The sequence below is a fragment of the Heteronotia binoei genome, chromosome 10, assembly GCF_032191835.1.
Source record: "Heteronotia binoei isolate CCM8104 ecotype False Entrance Well chromosome 10, APGP_CSIRO_Hbin_v1, whole genome shotgun sequence".
NCBI classification, from domain to species: domain Eukaryota; kingdom Metazoa; phylum Chordata; class Lepidosauria; order Squamata; family Gekkonidae; genus Heteronotia; species Heteronotia binoei.
This window is the reverse complement of record NC_083232.1, coordinates 313,983-331,835: the sequence shown is the minus strand read 5'-3', so window position 1 is coordinate 331,835 and position 17,853 is coordinate 313,983. Positions and strand designations below refer to the sequence as shown.

The 17,853-nt window shown below is 56.7% G+C and overlaps 1 protein-coding gene across 3 annotated transcripts in view; it reads left to right on the top strand.

The window, feature by feature from the left end:
• The window catches only part of LOC132578050 (arf-GAP with GTPase, ANK repeat and PH domain-containing protein 3-like), a 403,463-nt gene that overhangs the window by 379,499 nt on the left and 6,111 nt on the right, over positions 1-17,853 (top strand). For all 3 annotated transcript variants that reach the window (XM_060247877.1, XM_060247876.1, XM_060247879.1), the window contains 5 exons: positions 2,376-2,558; positions 4,876-5,037; positions 16,566-16,720; positions 17,071-17,161; positions 17,616-17,838. In XM_060247877.1, the coding sequence (XP_060103860.1) occupies positions 2,376-2,558; positions 4,876-5,037; positions 16,566-16,720; positions 17,071-17,161; positions 17,616-17,838 (814 nt within the window). The remainder of the gene's footprint in view (positions 1-2,375; positions 2,559-4,875; positions 5,038-16,565; positions 16,721-17,070; positions 17,162-17,615; positions 17,839-17,853) is intronic.

Below are 17,853 nucleotides of genomic sequence, written 5' to 3'. Positions count from 1 at the left end.
AGGCAGGGGAGAGACTCAGCTGGGAGGGAGGTGGTGGGAGAAGGGCCCATCCAGGCAGAGGAGAGGGGCCTTCCTGGGCAGAGTGCTCACCCGAGGAAGGAGGCCTGCTCCCCTGGGAAGGGTCTCTGGGCCCTGCCTGCTGGCTGCCCCCCCCCCCTCCTGCAAGGAAGACGGATGTGGCAGTCAGGAACCCAGCGCCAGCTAATTACCCTTCCGAGTTATGTCTTGTAAATTAAGGGCTAATTAGAGGCAGAGTCAGTGTCACGGTTTTACACGTGTTCTTGAGATGCTGAACCAGAGGGAGGGGGGCAGCAGCAAGGCAAGGCTGTTGCCAGCCGGCTGGGTTGGGGGGAACCAAGGCGCACCTGGTCCCTTGAGACGCTTGCATCCTGCCTCTCCTGTGTGCCGAGGTGTGTGCCGGCCAGTCTGTCACAGCCCTGAGCAAACTGCCTCCTGCTGATCGGGCAGAAGGGGAGTCAGTCCCGGCAGCACCCCAGCCACTGTGGGGCAGGACTGGCTCCACCACTGGACCCCTCCTCCCAACTCCCTCTCCAGCCAGGCTCCCCAGCAGCAGCTCTCCAGTAGCTTGTTGCTGTTGCCCAAGCTGTGAGGCTGTGGCTCCCTGGCCAAACTGGCCTGGAGGAAAATTGCTGACTGACCCCAAAGTGGCACCCTGGGTGCGTAAGAAAGGGCCATGAGAACGAAATGCTTCTGCAACCCCCCTTCCTGCCCTCCTTCTCATGATCTGCCCAAGTTCACAGAATCAGCATCACTCACAGATGGCCATCTAAAAGAAAAGGTCAAGGTAGTCCCCCGTGCAAGCACCAGTTGTTTCCCACTCTGGGGCGATGTGGCACCACACGTTTTCATGGCAGGTTTGCCATTGCTTTCCCCCCAGCAAGCTGGGCACTCATTTACTCAGAAGGATAGAAGGCTGATCCGGCTACCTGAACCCAGCTTGTGCTGGGATCGAACTCAGGTCATGAGCGGAGAGTTTGACTGCAGTACTGCAGCTTTACCACTCTGCACTGTGGAGCTCTCTCAGATGGTCATCTGCTTTAAAAACTCCAAGGAAGCCTGTTCCACTGAGGAACAGCTGCTCTCGCTGTCAGGAAGTTCTTCCTAGTCAAAAACTCTTCTGATTTAATTTCAGCCTGTTGGTTCTGGTCCTACCTTCAGGGACCTTAGAAAAGAATTCTGCCCCATCCTCTGCTTGTCAAGTGCTTGAAGATGGTGATCATAAAGGTGACGGAGGGAGGACTCCTGCTTGGACTTAATTACCACCAACTTCCCAATAAACTCTCTCTTATAGTGTGACTTTTGCATTCCACATTTTTGGGAAGTGTTTTCCAGAGAGGGGAGATCCCTCTTTGCGGCACTGTGGTGAAGCAGTCGACTACTTCCATGGCTTCATTCATGGACACTTCCTCAAGGTTGGGAATAGCAGTATTGTCACAAATCAATCGGAATACATAGCAGGCAAAAGTTCCCAAAAGGGCATGTTGGCCCTTTGGAGCACGTGCCGTGGCCTGGCCACTACCTGGTGAGGCAGAACAGCTGGCTCCTCTTGGACACTCCCTGAAGGACACTCATGCTCTTAAGTGCTTCATATTGTTACTGTTTTGATACTTCCAGTGATAAATCTTCCCTTCTATTCTGAGTGCTCGTAGGAATGTGGGGCGATGATATTGAATAGGTATATTTTTTGCGCCGCCTGGGTGGAGGCTAGCAAGCTGAGGGGCCACTGACCAGAGCCCTTCTTCTTCCATGCCCTCCTGCCTCCCAGCACACTGGGAGAGGGAGCAAAGGTGCTCCCTGCCCCCTCTCTCCACCCTACATCCCAGCCCCCCTGAAAGGGGAGAGGCCCAGCCTCTGGGGCTGCTCTGCACAGTCCTTGTGGGGATCCGGGGGCCAGACCTGTAGGCAGCCCTCCACAAGTGGCTATGCGGGGCACACTTCAAACTTTGCCATCCCCCCCTGCCTGGCAGTGGCAAGAAAGTGAACCTTGAGGGGGGGGGAGGCAGAATGGCGGTGCTGCTGCTGGGCTGGCTAGGGGAAGGAAGCGGCCTCTGGGCCTTGTTGTGGGGCTTTCTTGGGCACTGGGAAGGGGCGGGGGGGGGGGTGTCTCTCTGCCCCAGACAGCCTTGGAAGGGAAGCGCTGCAGAGGCTCAGCGCTGGCGGCCCCTCTGCTGGCCCCGGAGTCTCTTCCCTCCCCTCCCCTCCCTCCCCATCCCCCCGCGAAGCCCCGTCGTCGGCGTCCTGGGGGCTGGCTGGCTGGCTGGCTGGCAGTGGGGCGGGGCGGGGCGGGCAGGGGGGAGCCAAGGGGCCCTCTCCTCTCCTCCCCACCGCCGGGCCTGCTGTCTCCCCTGCTGCAGGCGCCCCCCACTCGGCCAGCAGCACCTCCTTGCACTCGGAGCGCTCCAGCGGCAACCTGGCCAGCTTCGGCGGCGGCGGCGGCGGCGGGAAGGCCGAAGGGCTGCACCAGCGCTCCTACTCCGTCTCCAGCGCCGACCAGTGGAGCGAGGCCGTGGCGGCCCCCGGCGGCGCGCCCAACCCCGGTGAGTGAGGGAGGGAGGGAGGGAGGGAGGGAGGGGAGGCCAGGGCCCACTGGGGGGGGAGGGGGGAGCCCGCCCCTCCCCTCCCCTCCCTCGCGCCCGGCGGCAGTGGAGTGCCTGGCAGGAATTCGCCCCTTTCCCCGCGCAGCCACTTGGGCGAATTGGAAAATAAGTGCCGGCGCTCGGCATCCATCACGGGGCGCTTTCGGGAGGCAGTTAAAGGCCCATCAAGGCGGGGCGGCGGCGGCGGCGGCGGCGGCGGCGGCATCTCCTGCTCGGCTCGGCTCGCCCGGCGTTCTCATTAGCGCGCCCGCCCGCTCCCGGGGGCTTTCGCAGTTTAAAGAGAGCCTCTTTATGATCATTACCGGAGTCCGACTGCGCCGCCGCCATTTGCAGCCGGGGAGGCTCCTCATTTGTAACTGTGAAAAACTATCAATTTCAGCGCGCCTGATGCAGCGCCTCCATCATCGGGCCCATCAGCTCCCTGCTGGAAGCGAATTAATCAGACTGTTACTGCTGATGGGGCAGAGCGAGCCGGGGAGGGGAGGGGAGGGGAGCGCGCGCGCCAGGCAGGGCTCCTGCAAAAGGGGGGGGGGGCGTCTGGTCACAGAAGCACTGGCCGCCTCTTCCTCCTCCAGCAGGGCTTGCCTGGGGGGCTGAAGGAGCCCTGCCCAGCAGCCTTCTGCGCCTCACCCCCCCCCCCCGCAAAGAAGGTCCCCAAGCGAGGAGGGAGCGCTCCTTTGGGATCAGGGCCCCGGGAGGGAGGGAGGGAGCCAGCGTGGCAGCAGAGGGGCTCAGTCCCAAGAGCGGGCTGGCAGATCTCGGGCCAGACTTTGGGTGCTCTTCTTGGGGCTTCGGTCAGAGCTTACAAAAAGCAGCCTCCCCTCCCGGGGGCTTTCTCTCCCCTGCCCTCTGGCATCACTCAGCCTGTCTTTGTCCCCTGGGGAGGGGGCTCCTTTCCGCCACAGGAGCTAGCTCCCTCCCACCCAGCGCTGGGGTTAGATCCACTGGGAGGGGCTCCCCGGAGCCAGTGCCCCACCCCTCCCTCCCAGACCCCGCACCAGGGTACTCTGCAGCTGGGAAGGGGCCAGCCCCCACCCCCACCCCTGGGGAGCAGCTGCCTGCTAGAAGCATCACTGGGGCCGAGGGCAAAGGGTCTGAGGCAGAAGCCGCCAGCAAGGAGAGGAGGGAGGCAAGGCCCTCCCCTCAAAGGGCTTGGAGGGCCGCTTCCCCCACCCCCACCGTAACCATGGGCCAATGCGGGGCTCCCTCCTTGGGGGATTGGTTGGCCTCATGATGCCTGGGGGGGCAAAGCAGCCGCAGCCCTGTGAGGTGGGCAACACGGGGGGGGGGCCCACGGCCACCCAGCAAGTTGCCCTTGTGTAGAGAGGCTTCCCTGGGCCTCCTCTCCCCAAGCTTGCCCAGGAGTGGGGTGGCCCTTCTTCTGTGCCCCTTGCTGCTTGGCCTCTGCTGCCACGTGTCTCTGGCTCCTTCCACGCCCCCCAGGTGCCTTCCAGAGCATCTTTGGGGGAGCCCCAGAGGATTGCCAACCTGCAGGCAGGGCCTGGAGTTCTCCTGGAATTCTGTTGGCTTCCCAGACCAGCCAGAGAAGATGGGCACCTTGGGAGGCAAGCTGCAGGGCACCACGTCCCTGCGGAGCTCCCTCCCCTCCCCTCCCCCCATGTCCAGGGAGTCCCAAGGCCGAGTTGGCAACCGTTGAGCGGATGGTCCAACTCTCCCTCTGGGGATGGGGTGAAGGAGGTGGGGGGGGGCAGGAAGGGGCCAGCCACTGGTGGGTCTTGAGATCCTGGCAGGAGCATTTCCGCAGTTCTGCTGATTGGAGCCGAACGCCTTGATGCACGGCTGGAATTGAATGTCAGGCTTCTGATTTTGTTGCTGGTCTCTAATGAAATTTGACATTTAATGGGGAGAGCTGGTGCCATGTGTGCTTGTGCGGCTGTACGGGTGTGTGCGTGTGTGATCGGAGCTTGATTAGCGCACTCTAATTGACAGTAATTAGCCAGCTCCCTGATTGTTTCTAATTCTGCTATTAATTGTAAGGAACAGTATGATTGAGGATAAATTTGGCGCGTGGCAGTCTGAGGGAGATGTCTCTCCAGCGCCTCGCAGACGTCTGCAGGGGGAAGCCCTCAATCTGCCCCATTGCCTGGAGTCAAGGGCTGGGGATAGAGGGTGCTGCTCTGTCCTTGGGGAGGGGAGGGGAGGGAGTGGGAAGGATGGGTGGGGAGCTGTGGGGGAGGGAGGGCTCCATGGTCCCAGCTGAGGGGGGCATGCTAATTCTGCCCTCTTTTACCGCCAGCCAATGGCCCCCCAGATTCCCTGACCTCCAGTCCAAACATGTCCAGTGGTGCCAGCCCCAAGGTCGAGCCCCCGCCATCTCCCCACGCCAACCGGAAGAAGCATCGCCGGAAAAAGAGCACGGGCAGCAGCCGGCCAGAGGGGGCCAGTGCTGCAGCTGAAGGTATCTGGGGGGGGGGGGTCCTCTGTGCTCTTCTAGCCCCCTCTCCGGGATTGGGGCTGCTGTTCCGCCACCCACCCACTGGGGGAGGAGCAGGTGGGGTGTGTTGTGAGGGGAGGGGAGGGAGAAGCGGGGGCACCACCCCTTGCCTGGCCCCCCTCCCTCCCTCTCCACTTGTCACATTGCTCTTAGGGGGCTCTTCCCCAGAAGCCCCTTGGCACTGAGCCCTCGGTTTGCTGGGGGAAGGAATGGGGGGGCGTGGCTGAGCAGAGTAGACCTAGGGGGCTCATGCAGGGCACCTCTCGCCTGGCCAGGGACTCCTCCTCCCCTGTAGCCAGAGGACAAGCCGAGGCTTGAAGCGGGCCCTGGTGCTGCTGGGTGGGGCCTCCTTCCCAGAAGCCTTTGGGGGGGGTGCAAAGCATTCTGTCCTTGGGTTCTTGCTTGGGGCTGAAGCTGGGATGGGGGAGAGGTCCTGAAGTCAGGGATGGGGCAGGCTGGACCCAGGCATGCTCTGTTGGGCACAGAAGTTGGGGGGGCGAGACACCCCCACCTTCATGCAGTGTCCCTTCCCCCGACCCGCACATTTGTGTGGCATTCATGGTGACCTTCCTCTATGAATCCTGTTCCTTTGAGGTTTGCCTTTGCTTCAGGGCCACAGGTCCTTCAGTGACCGGATTGCCAGCCTCCCTCAGCCCCTCTCTACTAGAGCTTGCCCCCCTCCCCTCAGCTCGGGCCCCTGCCTGCACCTCTTGGCTGCACTGCCCAGGGCCCCCTCTCTCCGGGGCTGCAGGAGAGGCCTGGCAGGTGTGGGGGGGCGCCTCCTTGTCAGACAGGCAAAGCAGCCTCCGTGCCTCAGGTTGGCACCCTGGGAGAGTGGGTGAGGTCTCGGGATGAATTGCCATCAGTTTATCTCATTTAGGAGGTAATCAGAGGCGAAGACGTGCGGTGCAATTGAATCTTCGTTGTTCTGAAGTATCATAAATCACGGGCGCGCAGCTCTTGCTTTTTTACATGGCCGCATGTTAAAGAGGAGGGAGAGGGAGTGTTCCTGGTGCTGCAGCCATTATGCCACACTGCTCAGAGGGGGGTGCCTACAAAAACAAGGGGGTGCATCAGGCGGCTGCAGATTGCACTGAGCAGCAGGCAGGGAGGGAGGGGGGGAGGCAGGGGAATTCCCAAGGCCCACTTTTAACCGCTGGGGCTGGGCTCCAGGGACAGAGGGCAGGAGACCCCTCCCCTGGGGCTGAAGAAGGACCCCAGGAAACCGGCTCCCCCCTCCCCCATGCCTGGATAATGAAGTTGTTGTGACGGGTGCGGGGCGCTCTGCGAGGAGCTGACAAGCTCTTAATGTGTTCTTAGTCGCAGCCAAAGAGTGCTTTTGCCTTTGCTCTTGAGTTTTAAAGCCCACCAGAGAATTGATGGCCGCAAAGAGAGATGTTGGGGGACAGGCGTGATGAATGCCGGCTGTCAGAGGGCCCCCCTCCACCCCCAGTGGTGCAGCGGTGCTCACCAGATTGCCAGGGATTATGGCCTCTCTGGTGCCACTCCTGACAGCCTGTGCCACTTCTGCCAGATGCTGAGTCCCCATCCCCCTGGGCAACCAGAGTCCACCAGCCCCAGGCAGGGGCTTTTGCCCTCTGCAGCCCCCCTGCCCTGCCCGGTCCATGGGTGAGGTGGGGAGCAGCCTGTTTTTCTCAAATCCCTTCCCTGCCTGCTCTCCTGCCACCTGGGGCCCACCTTCTGCCCTGCCAGCACCCCCACCCCGTGCAGGGCCTCCCCAGTGGCTTGGCAGCTCCATCCCATTCTCTGCCTCCCAGAACTGGCTGCGGGGGCGGGGGGTCCCTGTGCCTTGCTTGTGCCGTTTGCCTGGAAGTTGTCGAGGGGGAGGAGGGGAGGGGTTGTCCCTGATGCATTAATGCAGGTTAGGAATATTGGGTTTAATGAGCTGCAAAATGAGGCGGTAGCACAATGACATTTACGAATGGCGCCCGCCTCGCGCTCACTTTCCACCGCCGGCTTGATGGTGGCGATCCCGAGTCCCTCCGGAATGAGGAGGAGCTGTGCTGCTGCAGGATCCCGCCAGCTCTCCCCCACCAGGGGCACCCCATGCTGTCAGGCCGCCCCCCCCCCGTCCAGTTCTTCCACATGGCCGTGGCTGACCTCCTCCTTGCTCCCGTGCTCCCACGGTGGTGGTGGTGGTGGTGGTGGTGCCCTTGCTAATTTCCCTCTCGTTTGGAGGGCTTGTTGCCGAGGCAGCGTCGGAGGAGAGGTCGTGGGGTTAACACCCATTAGCCGTGACAGCCAAGCCGGAGAACTTCCGAGCGTGCAGTCTGTGAAACATCATCAAAAAATAATCAAGAGAAGCTCTGGCTCATTCCACTGCCCACTAATCCCCAGCAGCCGTGCCCTCCTGCCTGGCCTGGGCTTCTGGTCTGCCTGGCCTGCCCCCCCCCCTGCAGCCCCGGACTGAAAGGGGGGTACTGTGACAAACCCCAGGCAGCCCCCCTCGCTCCCTTCCAGCTCTTTCCCAGCTTGCGAGTCCCGGTCTCTCGTCAAATTACCCAAACGCACGCCTCTAATTTCTCAGTTGGTCAGTCACAGAGCTAATGAGTTGGGGGGGGGGGTTGTTGGGCCCGAAGGAATGCATGGAGATCATGGGGGGAGGAGAGGGAGGGGCAGAGAGGAGAAAAGAGCTCTTTTGGGGAGATTCTCTTGCCTCCGTCCCCGCCCCAGCAAGCCACCGAGCACAGGGGTGGGGGTGGGCACCCAGTTGGGCCTGAGGAAGGAGCCGCAGCCAGTTCGTTGGGGAGCAGGTGCCTGGAGCAGCCCAGCCTGTGCAAGAAATGCCCCAGGAGTGGGGGGGGGGTGCGGCTGTGCTTGGCACAAGGCTGCAGGTCCCCCCTATTTCGAAAGGTGTGTGCCTGAAGGGGAGGAGGCTAGAGCAGAGTGGGGGTATCAAGGCTGTGAGTGCCACAGGTTTCAGAAGGATCGGCCGGCTACAAAGGAAGACCAATGAGGGGAGGTCCAGAGGGCAGCTGCCCTTTCCAATCCATAGAATCCTAAAGTTGGAAGGGACCTCCAAGGTCATCTAGTCCAGCCCCCTACGCAATGCAGGAAACTCACAGACATTTTCCCCAAAGTTCACAGAATCAGCATTGCTGTCAGATGGCCATCTAGCCTCTGCTTAAAAACCTCCAAAGAAGGGAAGCCCACCACCTCCCGAGGAAGACTATTCCACTGGGGAACTGCTTTAACTGATAGGAAGTTCTTCCTAATGTTTAGCTGGAAACTCTTTTGATTTAATATCAGCCCGTTGGTTCTGGTCCTGCCTTCTGGGGCCACAGAAAACAATTCCACACCATCCTCTATATGACAGCCCTTCAAGTACTTGAAGATGGTGATCCTATCACCTCTCAGCCGCCTCCTCTCCAGGCTAAACATGTCCAGTTCCTTCAGCCTTTCCTCGTAGGACTTGGTCTCCAGACCCCTCACCGCCTTCGTTGCCCTCCTCTGGGCACATTCCAGCTTGTCTATATCATTCTAAAATTGTAGTGCCAAAACTGAACGTTACTCTAGGTGAGGCCTTACCATCACTTCACACGATCTGGACACTATACTTTTGTTAATACAGCCCAAAATCACATTAGCCTTTTTAGTCACTGCATCACACTGCTGACTCATGTTCAATGTATGGTCCACTAAGACCCCTAGATCCTTTTCACACATACTACTGCCAAGAAAAGTCTCCCTCATCCTGTAATTATGCATTGAATTTTTCCTACCTAAATGCAAATCTTTACAATTATCCCTGTTAAAACTCATTTTATTGGTTTTAGCCCAGTTGTCCAGCCTCTCAAGATTATCCTGTATCCTGTTTCTGTCCTCTGTTGCAATGATCCCCAACCTTTTTGGCCCCAGGGACCGGCCCCAGGGCTGGCAGGGTGGAGGCACCCAATTTGGCCTCCTCCCGCCTCACCCACCACGGCGCCTCCCCCCCCCCATTTTCCTCCCCCATTTCCTTCTCCCTCCTTCGCCCCCCTGGGCAACCTCGCTGCCACCTCCTCCCACCATCTCCTCATCCCTCCTTCCCCCGCCTTGCTGCCTCTTAAAGCTGCAACTTGACTCCTACTTTATTCTACTTCTTCAGCCCAACACAGCTGCCCACTTGGATCTCTCCTTCTCTCCCTGTTTTTCCTCCCCCTGTTTCCTCCTCCCTCCTTTGCCCCCCCCCCGCGCAACCTCGCCTCCTCCTCCCCCTCCCTCTTTTAACCATTTTAAGGCCAGGGAAGGGACCGTGAAGCTGACCCCCCCCCCCGCCTGGGAAGGAGGCAAGGGCAGCGTCCCTTGCCATTGCTGTGGTGGTTTTTCTGGATGATGGCTGATCGGTGGGGGTGGGGGTCAGCCTGGGAGGTGCTTCACCGCCACTTTCCCAGCCTTAAAATGGTGAAAATGGGGGGAGGCGCTGCAGGGGGGTGGTCGGCAAGGCTGTGGAGGGGCGGTGGTGAGGCTGTGGGGCCCGTTTCAAACAGGCCACGGCCTGGTACTGGTCCCCGGCCTAGGGGTTGGGGACCTCTGCTCTATTGTATTTGTAACCCCTCCTAATTTTGTATCATCTGCAAATATAATAAGCATTTCCCCTATTCTGTCAGCCAAATCATTTATAAAGATGTTGAACAATACTGGCCCTAGGACAGATTCTGGAGGCATTCCAGTTGTCACTCCTCTCCAAGAGGATGAGTACCATTCACAAGCACTCTCTGGTTGTGATCTGTCAGCAAGGACAGTATGTGGAACTTTATCAAAAGCCTTACTGAAATCAAGATAAACTATGTCTACAGCATTCCTCTGATCCAGCAAAAGTGTAACTTTTCCAAAAAAAGAGATAAGGTTAGTCTGACGTGACTTGTTCCTGAGAAACCCATGCTGGCTCTTAGTAATCACAGCCATCCTTTTTTAATGCTCAAGGACTGACTGTCTGATGATTTGTTTTAAAACTTTTCCAGGTATAGATGTCAAGCTGATTGGTTGGTAGTAACCTGGATCCTCCTTTTCCCCATCCTGAAGATGAGGACAACATTTGTCTGCCTCCAGTCTTCCAGCACCTCCCCTGTTCTCCAATAATTCTCAAAAATAATGGTCAAAGGCTCAGAAATTGTATCTGCTAATTCTTTTAGCATCTTGGATGCAGCTCATCTGGCCCCAAGGACTTTGTTTCATTTAAATTAGGTGTTTCTGTACTACCCCTGTGCCGATCCTAGGCTGCAACTCCTTCCCTCATAATGGGTTCTGTTTTTTGCCACATTGAGCAGTTTCCCTCAGTAGAGAAGACTGAGGAAAAGTAGAAATTAAGTAGTTCTGCCCTCTCATCACCTATTACAGTTTTGCTTTCCTGCCCTCACAATGGAGCTACCATATTCTTGCTTTTTTTTCTTACTTTGAATATAAGAAAAGATTGGATTGGATTTGAAATTTGCAATGGATTGCAGCAGCATGGCTGGTGAAGGAGCAGAGGCAGTGACATGCAAAGGAATGGAATCCTCCAAAGGCATGGAAGGGCAGCTCTGGCCACAAAGAAAGGCATTTGGAAGGTGCAGGAGGGCTGCTATGGGCCCCCCAGTCCTCCAAGCCAGTGTGGGGGTGGGACTCCATCTCTCACTCTCTGGGGCATCTGCCCCTCCTTGTGGTGGGCAAGCTGCTTCCCAGGCTGGGGCTGCGTGCATTCACCACTGGGCCACTAGAAGCCACGACCTTTCTCCTGGTACCAGAGGGGGCTGGGCCCAGGAAGCAGGACGTCCTCCGTCTTCCTCACTGTCCTCACAGGAGGGCAAGGAAGCGGCATTCAGGAGCAGAGGATGTTATTTGCATAAGGCTAATTAGATAATTACAAATCATTTTGCTGGGAGGTGGAGCGTGTGCTGTGACACAGGGAGGGAGGGAGGGAGGGCTTCTGCATACCATCCAGCAACAGCCGCTCTGGCAATGAGTGTGTGTGTGTGTGGGGGGGGTCTCCTCTGCATGCAGCTCCTGGGACCAAAACACTTACAGTGCGGGAAGCAGGAACTTTGGGCAGAAGAAGCCCTCCCCATATCCCACTGGAGGCTCCTCCAGCAGCACCTCCATGGGCCCCACACAAAGGCTGCCATGGGGCTCCCCCCAGCCTTCCCAGGCCCACCTCAGCCACTGGGCTCCTTTCCTGGCCCCTTGCGAGCCCTGTGCTCTCTCTGTGCCTCGCCTTCCTTTGCCCAGCACCTGCCCTTGGCCCCCGCCCTCCCAGGCTTCTCCTCTCCCCCAGCGCCATGCAGCCTGGGGCAGGGTCCTCTGGGCAGAGATTCCACAAGGCCATTCCGGCATGTGCTCCGGATCAGCGGGCACAGATCACTCTGCTGTGAAGGAGAGCCCTGCTGGGTCCTTCTTACCCAGCCTCTTGTCCCACCCTGGAGGGCCAACCGCAGGGCACAGGGGCTGAGGCCTGACCCTCCCGCAGCTTCCCAGCACTGGGTGCCAGAGGCTGACGTGTGGGGATCATCACCACGGCTAGCAGCCACTGACAGGCCTGTCCTCCAGGAATCTAAGAATCCCTTTTTAAGGCCACTTGTGGCCAACATCCCCTTCTTGGCAGCAGGTTCCCTGTTTGAATTACTTGTTGAGCACAGAAGAATTCCCTCTAGGCTATCCTGACTCCATGGCCCATCAGCTCCCTCAGAGGCCTTTGAGCTGTCATATTTGGGGAGCTGCCCAGGCCAGATTCCCAGCCAGCTCCAGCCCCCCTGGAAGAACCAGAGAGGGAGAGGCCTGGAAAGGCCAGGGCAGGGTGGGGTGGCCATAAGCTGCCTGGTTGGGAGGCCTTCCACCACTCTGCTCCTGTTGCCTTCCAGTTTTCTGAATGGACCGGGGCAGCATGTTCTGGAGGGCTTTTCAGAAGGAAAGAAACGTCTGGAAGAGGAGGTGGGAGTGATCCAACCGCAGCCCTTGGAGTGCCACGTTTTTTGACCCAGGCTCACGGGTTCCCCTCCAAAGGGGAGGAGCCTGTGGCTGTGCCCTCTGGGCTGAGGATGACTTTCATCGGGGTGCCCCCCAGGAACCGGAGGGTTTTGCCTCCAGGGGCTGCTCCTTCTTCCTGTGTGCCTGGCGGGTGCATGTGCAGCTTGGAGCTCCTGGCTGAACTGAGGGGCTCAGCGGCAACCAGGAGAGCGGCCTTGTGTCTCTGCCCCCCACCCCCTTCTCAAGCCGTATCTCTGATGGAATGGAAGCACCTTGGAGGAAGGGATGGATTGGCCGGTCAGATGGAGAGACCAACTCTGTTCTGTCCAGCGCAAAGCAGCCAGGCAGCTCTTCTGCTTGGACTTCTCCCATAGGAGCCCCAGCCAGAAGGGGTGGAGCAGGGCCACAGCTGTAAAGGCTGCCCAGCAGTGGGGTCAAAGAAGAAAGACCCTAGAGAAACCCTGAATGGACCACCTGCACTGGAGGCAGGGCTCATACTCGGTCCCTACAATGGGCAGGTGACATTTTAAAAAAGAATTTTCAGTATAATTTTTTGGGCAAGTTGCAGCAATTCAGGCCCAGTGTCTGTAAAAATTGGTAAATTTCAGCATTTTGTCCTAGGTACAATGTTACGCTGCCTCTTCGGGGCCCTTTCCCCTTGTTTGTTTGTTTGTTTTTGTGCCCTGGAATCTCTCTTCTTTAGTTGACATTTATTCCCTTTTCTACTAAGGGGAGAGGGATGGTGGCTCAGTGGTTGAGCATCAGCTTGGTCAGCAGAAGGTCCCAGGTTCAATCCCTGGCATCTCCAACTAAAAAGGGCCCAGGCAAGTAGTCGTGAAAAACCTCAGCTTGAGACCCTGGAGAGCCGCTGCCAGTCTGAGTAGACAAGACTCACTTTGATGGACTGAGAGTCTGATTCAGGATAAGGCAGCTTTATATATTCATATGTTCACAAGGAATGAAGGCAACTTTAAGGGAGGGATAGTAGCTCAGTGATCGAGCATCTGCTGGGTAAGCAGGAGGTCCCAGGTTCAATCCCCGGCATCTCCAACTAAAAAGGGTCCAGTCATGAAAAACCTCAGCTTGAGACCCTGGAGAGCCGCTGCCAGTCTGAGTAGACAAGACTGACTTTGATGGACAGAGGGCCTTATTAAGTATAAGGCAGCTTCATATGTTCATGTGCCATGTGTTCATATGTTCAAATAAATGTCATACCCCATCCATGGTCAAGTAAAAAACCTTAATTTTTTGTCATTTAATATGGCGAACATAATCAGTAAAAGTTGAGTTAAAGTTAAAAAGACAAGCTAAAATTGAACTTTCCAGAAAATAGAAAGGGGAACTAGGGGATCTGCTATCTTGGACTAGATTCTCACCAACAGGGATGAACTGGTTGACGGTAAAAATAGTGGGTAGTAGTGACCATGTAATTTTGACATTTATTGTCTTGGGGAAGGGAAAAGTTGTGGACAGACATATAGGTTGGACTTCTGGAAAGCAAATTTTAACAAACAGAAAGTTATGCTCATAGAATCCCGTGACCAGAAATACTTAAGGAGAAGGGAGTTCAAGAGGGGTGAGAATTTCTTAAAAGCAAAATCCTGAAGGCCCAATCACAAATGATTCCTGAGAGAAGGAAAAACGAGAGGAACCTAATGAAGCCAGGGTAGCTCCATAAACAACTTCCTAAGCACCTGAGAAGTAAAAAGGACTTGTTTAGGAAATGAAAGCAGAGCATTATAACCAAGGATGAATATAAACAAATAACCAGTGCTTGTAGAGAGAAAGTCAGGAAAGCTAAAGCTCAGTAGCGAGAGATGCAAAAAAAACAACAAAAGAGGTCAAAGTAAGGAAAAGAGCAAAGACATAGTGGGCCCATGGCAGGTACCGGCAGGGCCGGCTCGCCCACTAGGCAAACGAGGAAATTGCCTAGGGTGCTAGCAGGACGGTGCGCCAAATTCAGCCTTCCCCCCGCCCCCTAGGCAAATGCCTATTTGCCTCCCCAGCCTCCTCCTCCCTCCCTCCCTCCCTTCCTTCCTCTTGGTTTTAATGCCAGGAACTGGCAGTAAAGCACTGCATTCCCGGGGCTCTTTAGAGGCCTCCCGCTGCTGATCAGCTGCTTCATCCTTGCCGCTGCTACTGGCCCCGCTCTGATCGTGAGTGATCTGGAGGGGTGGCATAGGAGCTGCCAGCCCCCAGTGTGGTTTTACCAGCTGATTGGTGGGGGGTGCCTTTAAAAAGCCCTAAGAATGCAGCACTTTGCTGCCGGTTCCCAGGCATCAAAATTGGGAGGGAGGGAGGAGGCGGTGCTGCAGAGGGGGGCGGGGGCAGTGGGCAGCAAGGCTGCCTGGGGCACTGTGCGCCCTAGTGCTGGCCCTGGATACAGGAAAGGGAAACTGTAACATGTGATGAAGAGAGGACAGAGCTGCTCAATTCCTACTTCTCCTCAGTCTTCTCTTCTGAGGGAAACTGCTCAATGTGGCAAAAAACAGAACACATGATGAGGGAAGGAGTTGCAGCCTAGGATCGGCACAGGGGTAGTACAGAAACACCTAATTTAAACGAAACAAAGTCCTTGGGGCTAGATGAGCTGCATCCAAGATGCTAAAAGAATTAGCAGATGCAATTTCTGAGCCTTTGACCATTATTTTTGAGAATTATTAGAGAATGGGAGGTGTTGGAAGACTGGAGGCGGGCAAATGTCCTCATCTTCAGGATGGGGAAAAGGAGGATCCAGGTTACTACCAACCAATCAGCTTGACATCTATACCTGGAAAAAATTTAGAACAAATCATCAGACAGTCAGTCCTTGAGCATTTAGAAAGGATGGCTGTGATTACTAAGAGCCAGCATGGGTTTCTCAGGAACAAGTCACGTCAGACTAACCTTATCTCTTTTTTTGGAAAGTTACACCTTTGCTGGATCAGAGGGATGCTGTAGACGTAGTTTATCTTGATTTCAGTAAGGCTTTTGATAAAGTTCCACATACTGTCCTTGTTGACAAGTGATAAAATGTGGTTTGGATCCTGTTACTGTTAGGTGGATCTGTAACTGGCTGACAGATCGCAACCAGAAAGTCAAAAGTTAAGTAGAAATTAATGCCCTCTTTTTGACCAAGGCTTATATAATAACCCCGTGGTAAAGCTGCAGTACTGCAGTTGGAGCCCTCTGCTCACAACCTGAGTTCAATCCCAGCGGAAGCTGGTTCAGGTAGCTGGCTCCAGGTTGACTCAGCCTTCTATCCTTCGGAGGTTGGTAAAATGAGTCCCCAGCTTGCTGGGGGAATGTGTAGATGACTGGGGAAGGCAGTGGCAAACCACCCCGTAAAAAGTCTGCCGTGAAAACGTTGTGAAAGCAATGTCACCACAGTCAAAAACGACTGGTACTCGCACAGGGGACTACCTGCGATTGACAGACATTCTCACATTTTGACTTATTGCTGTTTTATTGCTTTCGCTTACTCATGCTACTCTGATCAAAGGTTTGCTGAATGTGTTAATTTTACTATTCTGTCATTGGATCTTAAATTTGTACCATTTTGCCTTCTGAACCACTGCCTCCCAGCTATATGTAGTTCTGCCCACTGTCCCTGATTCTTCATCTGACGAAGTGTGCTTGGAGCACATTCTGGATAAAACTGTGCTGGTCTTCGACTCCAACTTCCTGACAGTCAGAGCAGCTTCTTCGTGCAACCGGCTTCCCTGGGGTGTGGTGGGCTTTCTTGCTTCCCAGAAGGCCGTTCTGTGGATTTAGGCAGATCGTGAGAAGGAGACAAGAAGGGCTGCACCAGGACTTCACTCTTGTGGCAGTTTTTCTCCAGGCTGGTTTGGCCAGAGATACTGGAGGGGTTTTGCCATCTTCTGGGCATGGAGCAGCGGTCACTGTGAGGGGGGGGAGGGGTCATTTGTGAATTTCCTGCATTGTGCAGAGGTTTGGACTAGATGATCGTGGAGTCCTTCCCCACTCTAGGATTCTATGAATTTTAAGAGTTAGTATGAATTGAAAGGCATTGTGGGTTTTTTACATTTTTTGGTTTGACGTAACAGCTTACCGGTAGGGTGGTTAAAAAACCAAACATACATTCTTTTGAGTGATGTTTTTGTTGTCCCCATATGTTGTTCCCTTTTTTGGTCCTGAAAGTCCCCTAAAATAGGCCTGAATATAGTGCCTAAGCCCTGTAGAGGCTGCCGGGGAGAGGAGGGGGAGCTAGGCTTTTCCAGACCTGTCTGAGGTGCCTGACTCTTGACCCTTCAGCGAGCCTTTCAGTCTCTCTTTTCCTCCTGGTCTCCCTAGAAGATGGTTCTGGGGTTCTTAGCTGGGTATTTTTCTGTCTTTCCAGAGGAGAAGAGCAAGCAGACTCCCTCATTCAGTGCACTCCCCTTGAGTGGCAGATCAGCCCTGCAGGGAAGCAGAAGTGGGGTGCCCAAATGTGAAGTGTGCAGCCCCTGCCCTACCTCCACCTGGTGGGGAGAGGCTGTCTCGCTGCACACTCCAGCCTGTGTGCGGGCCCTGCTCCGGCGCTGAGGCAACTCTCTCTTTTCCTCCTCTAGAGCAAGAGGAGTCCTTTGAGTTCATCCTTGTGTCTCTGACGGGCCAGACGTGGCTCTTTGAGGCCTCCACACAGGAGGAGAGGGAGCTGTGGGTGCAGGCCATCGAGAGCCAGATCTTGGCCAGCCTCCAGAGCTGCGAGAGCACCAAGAACAAGGTAGAGGGGCTCTGCTCGCAAGGAGGCTCCAAGCCCACTCTGCCCCTGGCGGGGTGGGGGGGGGGTGAGCTGTGGCTTGTGGGTTGCACTGGAGGCAGCTTCTCCGTCTGGGAAGAGGGCTGCAGTGTGGAAAGAGCACCTCTGGGCAGATGCAGAGTGCCTTTCTCTTGCCACAGAGTGAGCTGGGCATCCAGCTCCAGGCTGGCTTTTCCAGGCATGTCAGGGCAGGGTGTGGCTGATGACCACAGTGCCAGAGGGCAATGTTGAGGAGGCCTCTGCTGGAGCGAGTGCCAGAGCCGGTCCGAGGGCTGAGGTGGAGGAGACTGAGCGGCCGTCTTCCTTTCTTTCAGACACGGCTGGGCAGCCACAGCGATGCGCTGGCCCTCCAGTCCATCCGCACGGTGCGTGGCAACAGCTTCTGTGTCGACTGCGATGCGCCCAGTGAGTGACAGCCAGCCTGGAAAGGGAGGAGGAGGGCTCTTCCCACCACTCCGCTCCCCGCCCCCCCCCCCCCCGCTCTTCTGCAGGGCTTGCAACAGGAGCCAAAAGGGCAAGCAGTCTGGGAGCAGGAAGGGGAGTTTGCCCGAAGGCCCTTGACACAGGAAAAATGGAGCGCTCTGAACCCCACAGAAGCGGGAGGCAGAAGGGCCGGCTCCAGCCCTCCGGAGGACAGCCCGGGGCCCTTGCCAGGAGGGGAGGGGAAAGTGTCCCTCCCTCGTGGTGTCCTGGGGGGCCCAGGGCTTTCAAAGCAGGCTGGAAGGAACCGGTGGCCTTGGCTCGAGCCAGAAGCATTGCACTGATGGGGAATGCACCGTGAAGGGCTGGGGTGGGGGTGGGGGGGCACAGGGATGGACTCCTCGAAAGCTGACTTTTTCCTCCCTCCTTTCCTCCTCAGACCCCGACTGGGCCAGCCTGAATCTGGGGGCCCTCATCTGCATTGAGTGCTCTGGCATCCACCGCCACCTGGGCACCCACCTGTCGCGCGTCCGGTCCCTCGACCTGGACGACTGGCCCCTGGAGCTGGTGGCAGTGATGACCGCCATTGGGAACACACTGGCCAATTCCATTTGGGAAGGGGCCATGGAGAACTACCCCAAACCAGGCCCAGAGAGCTCCAGGTACGTGGGCTGGTC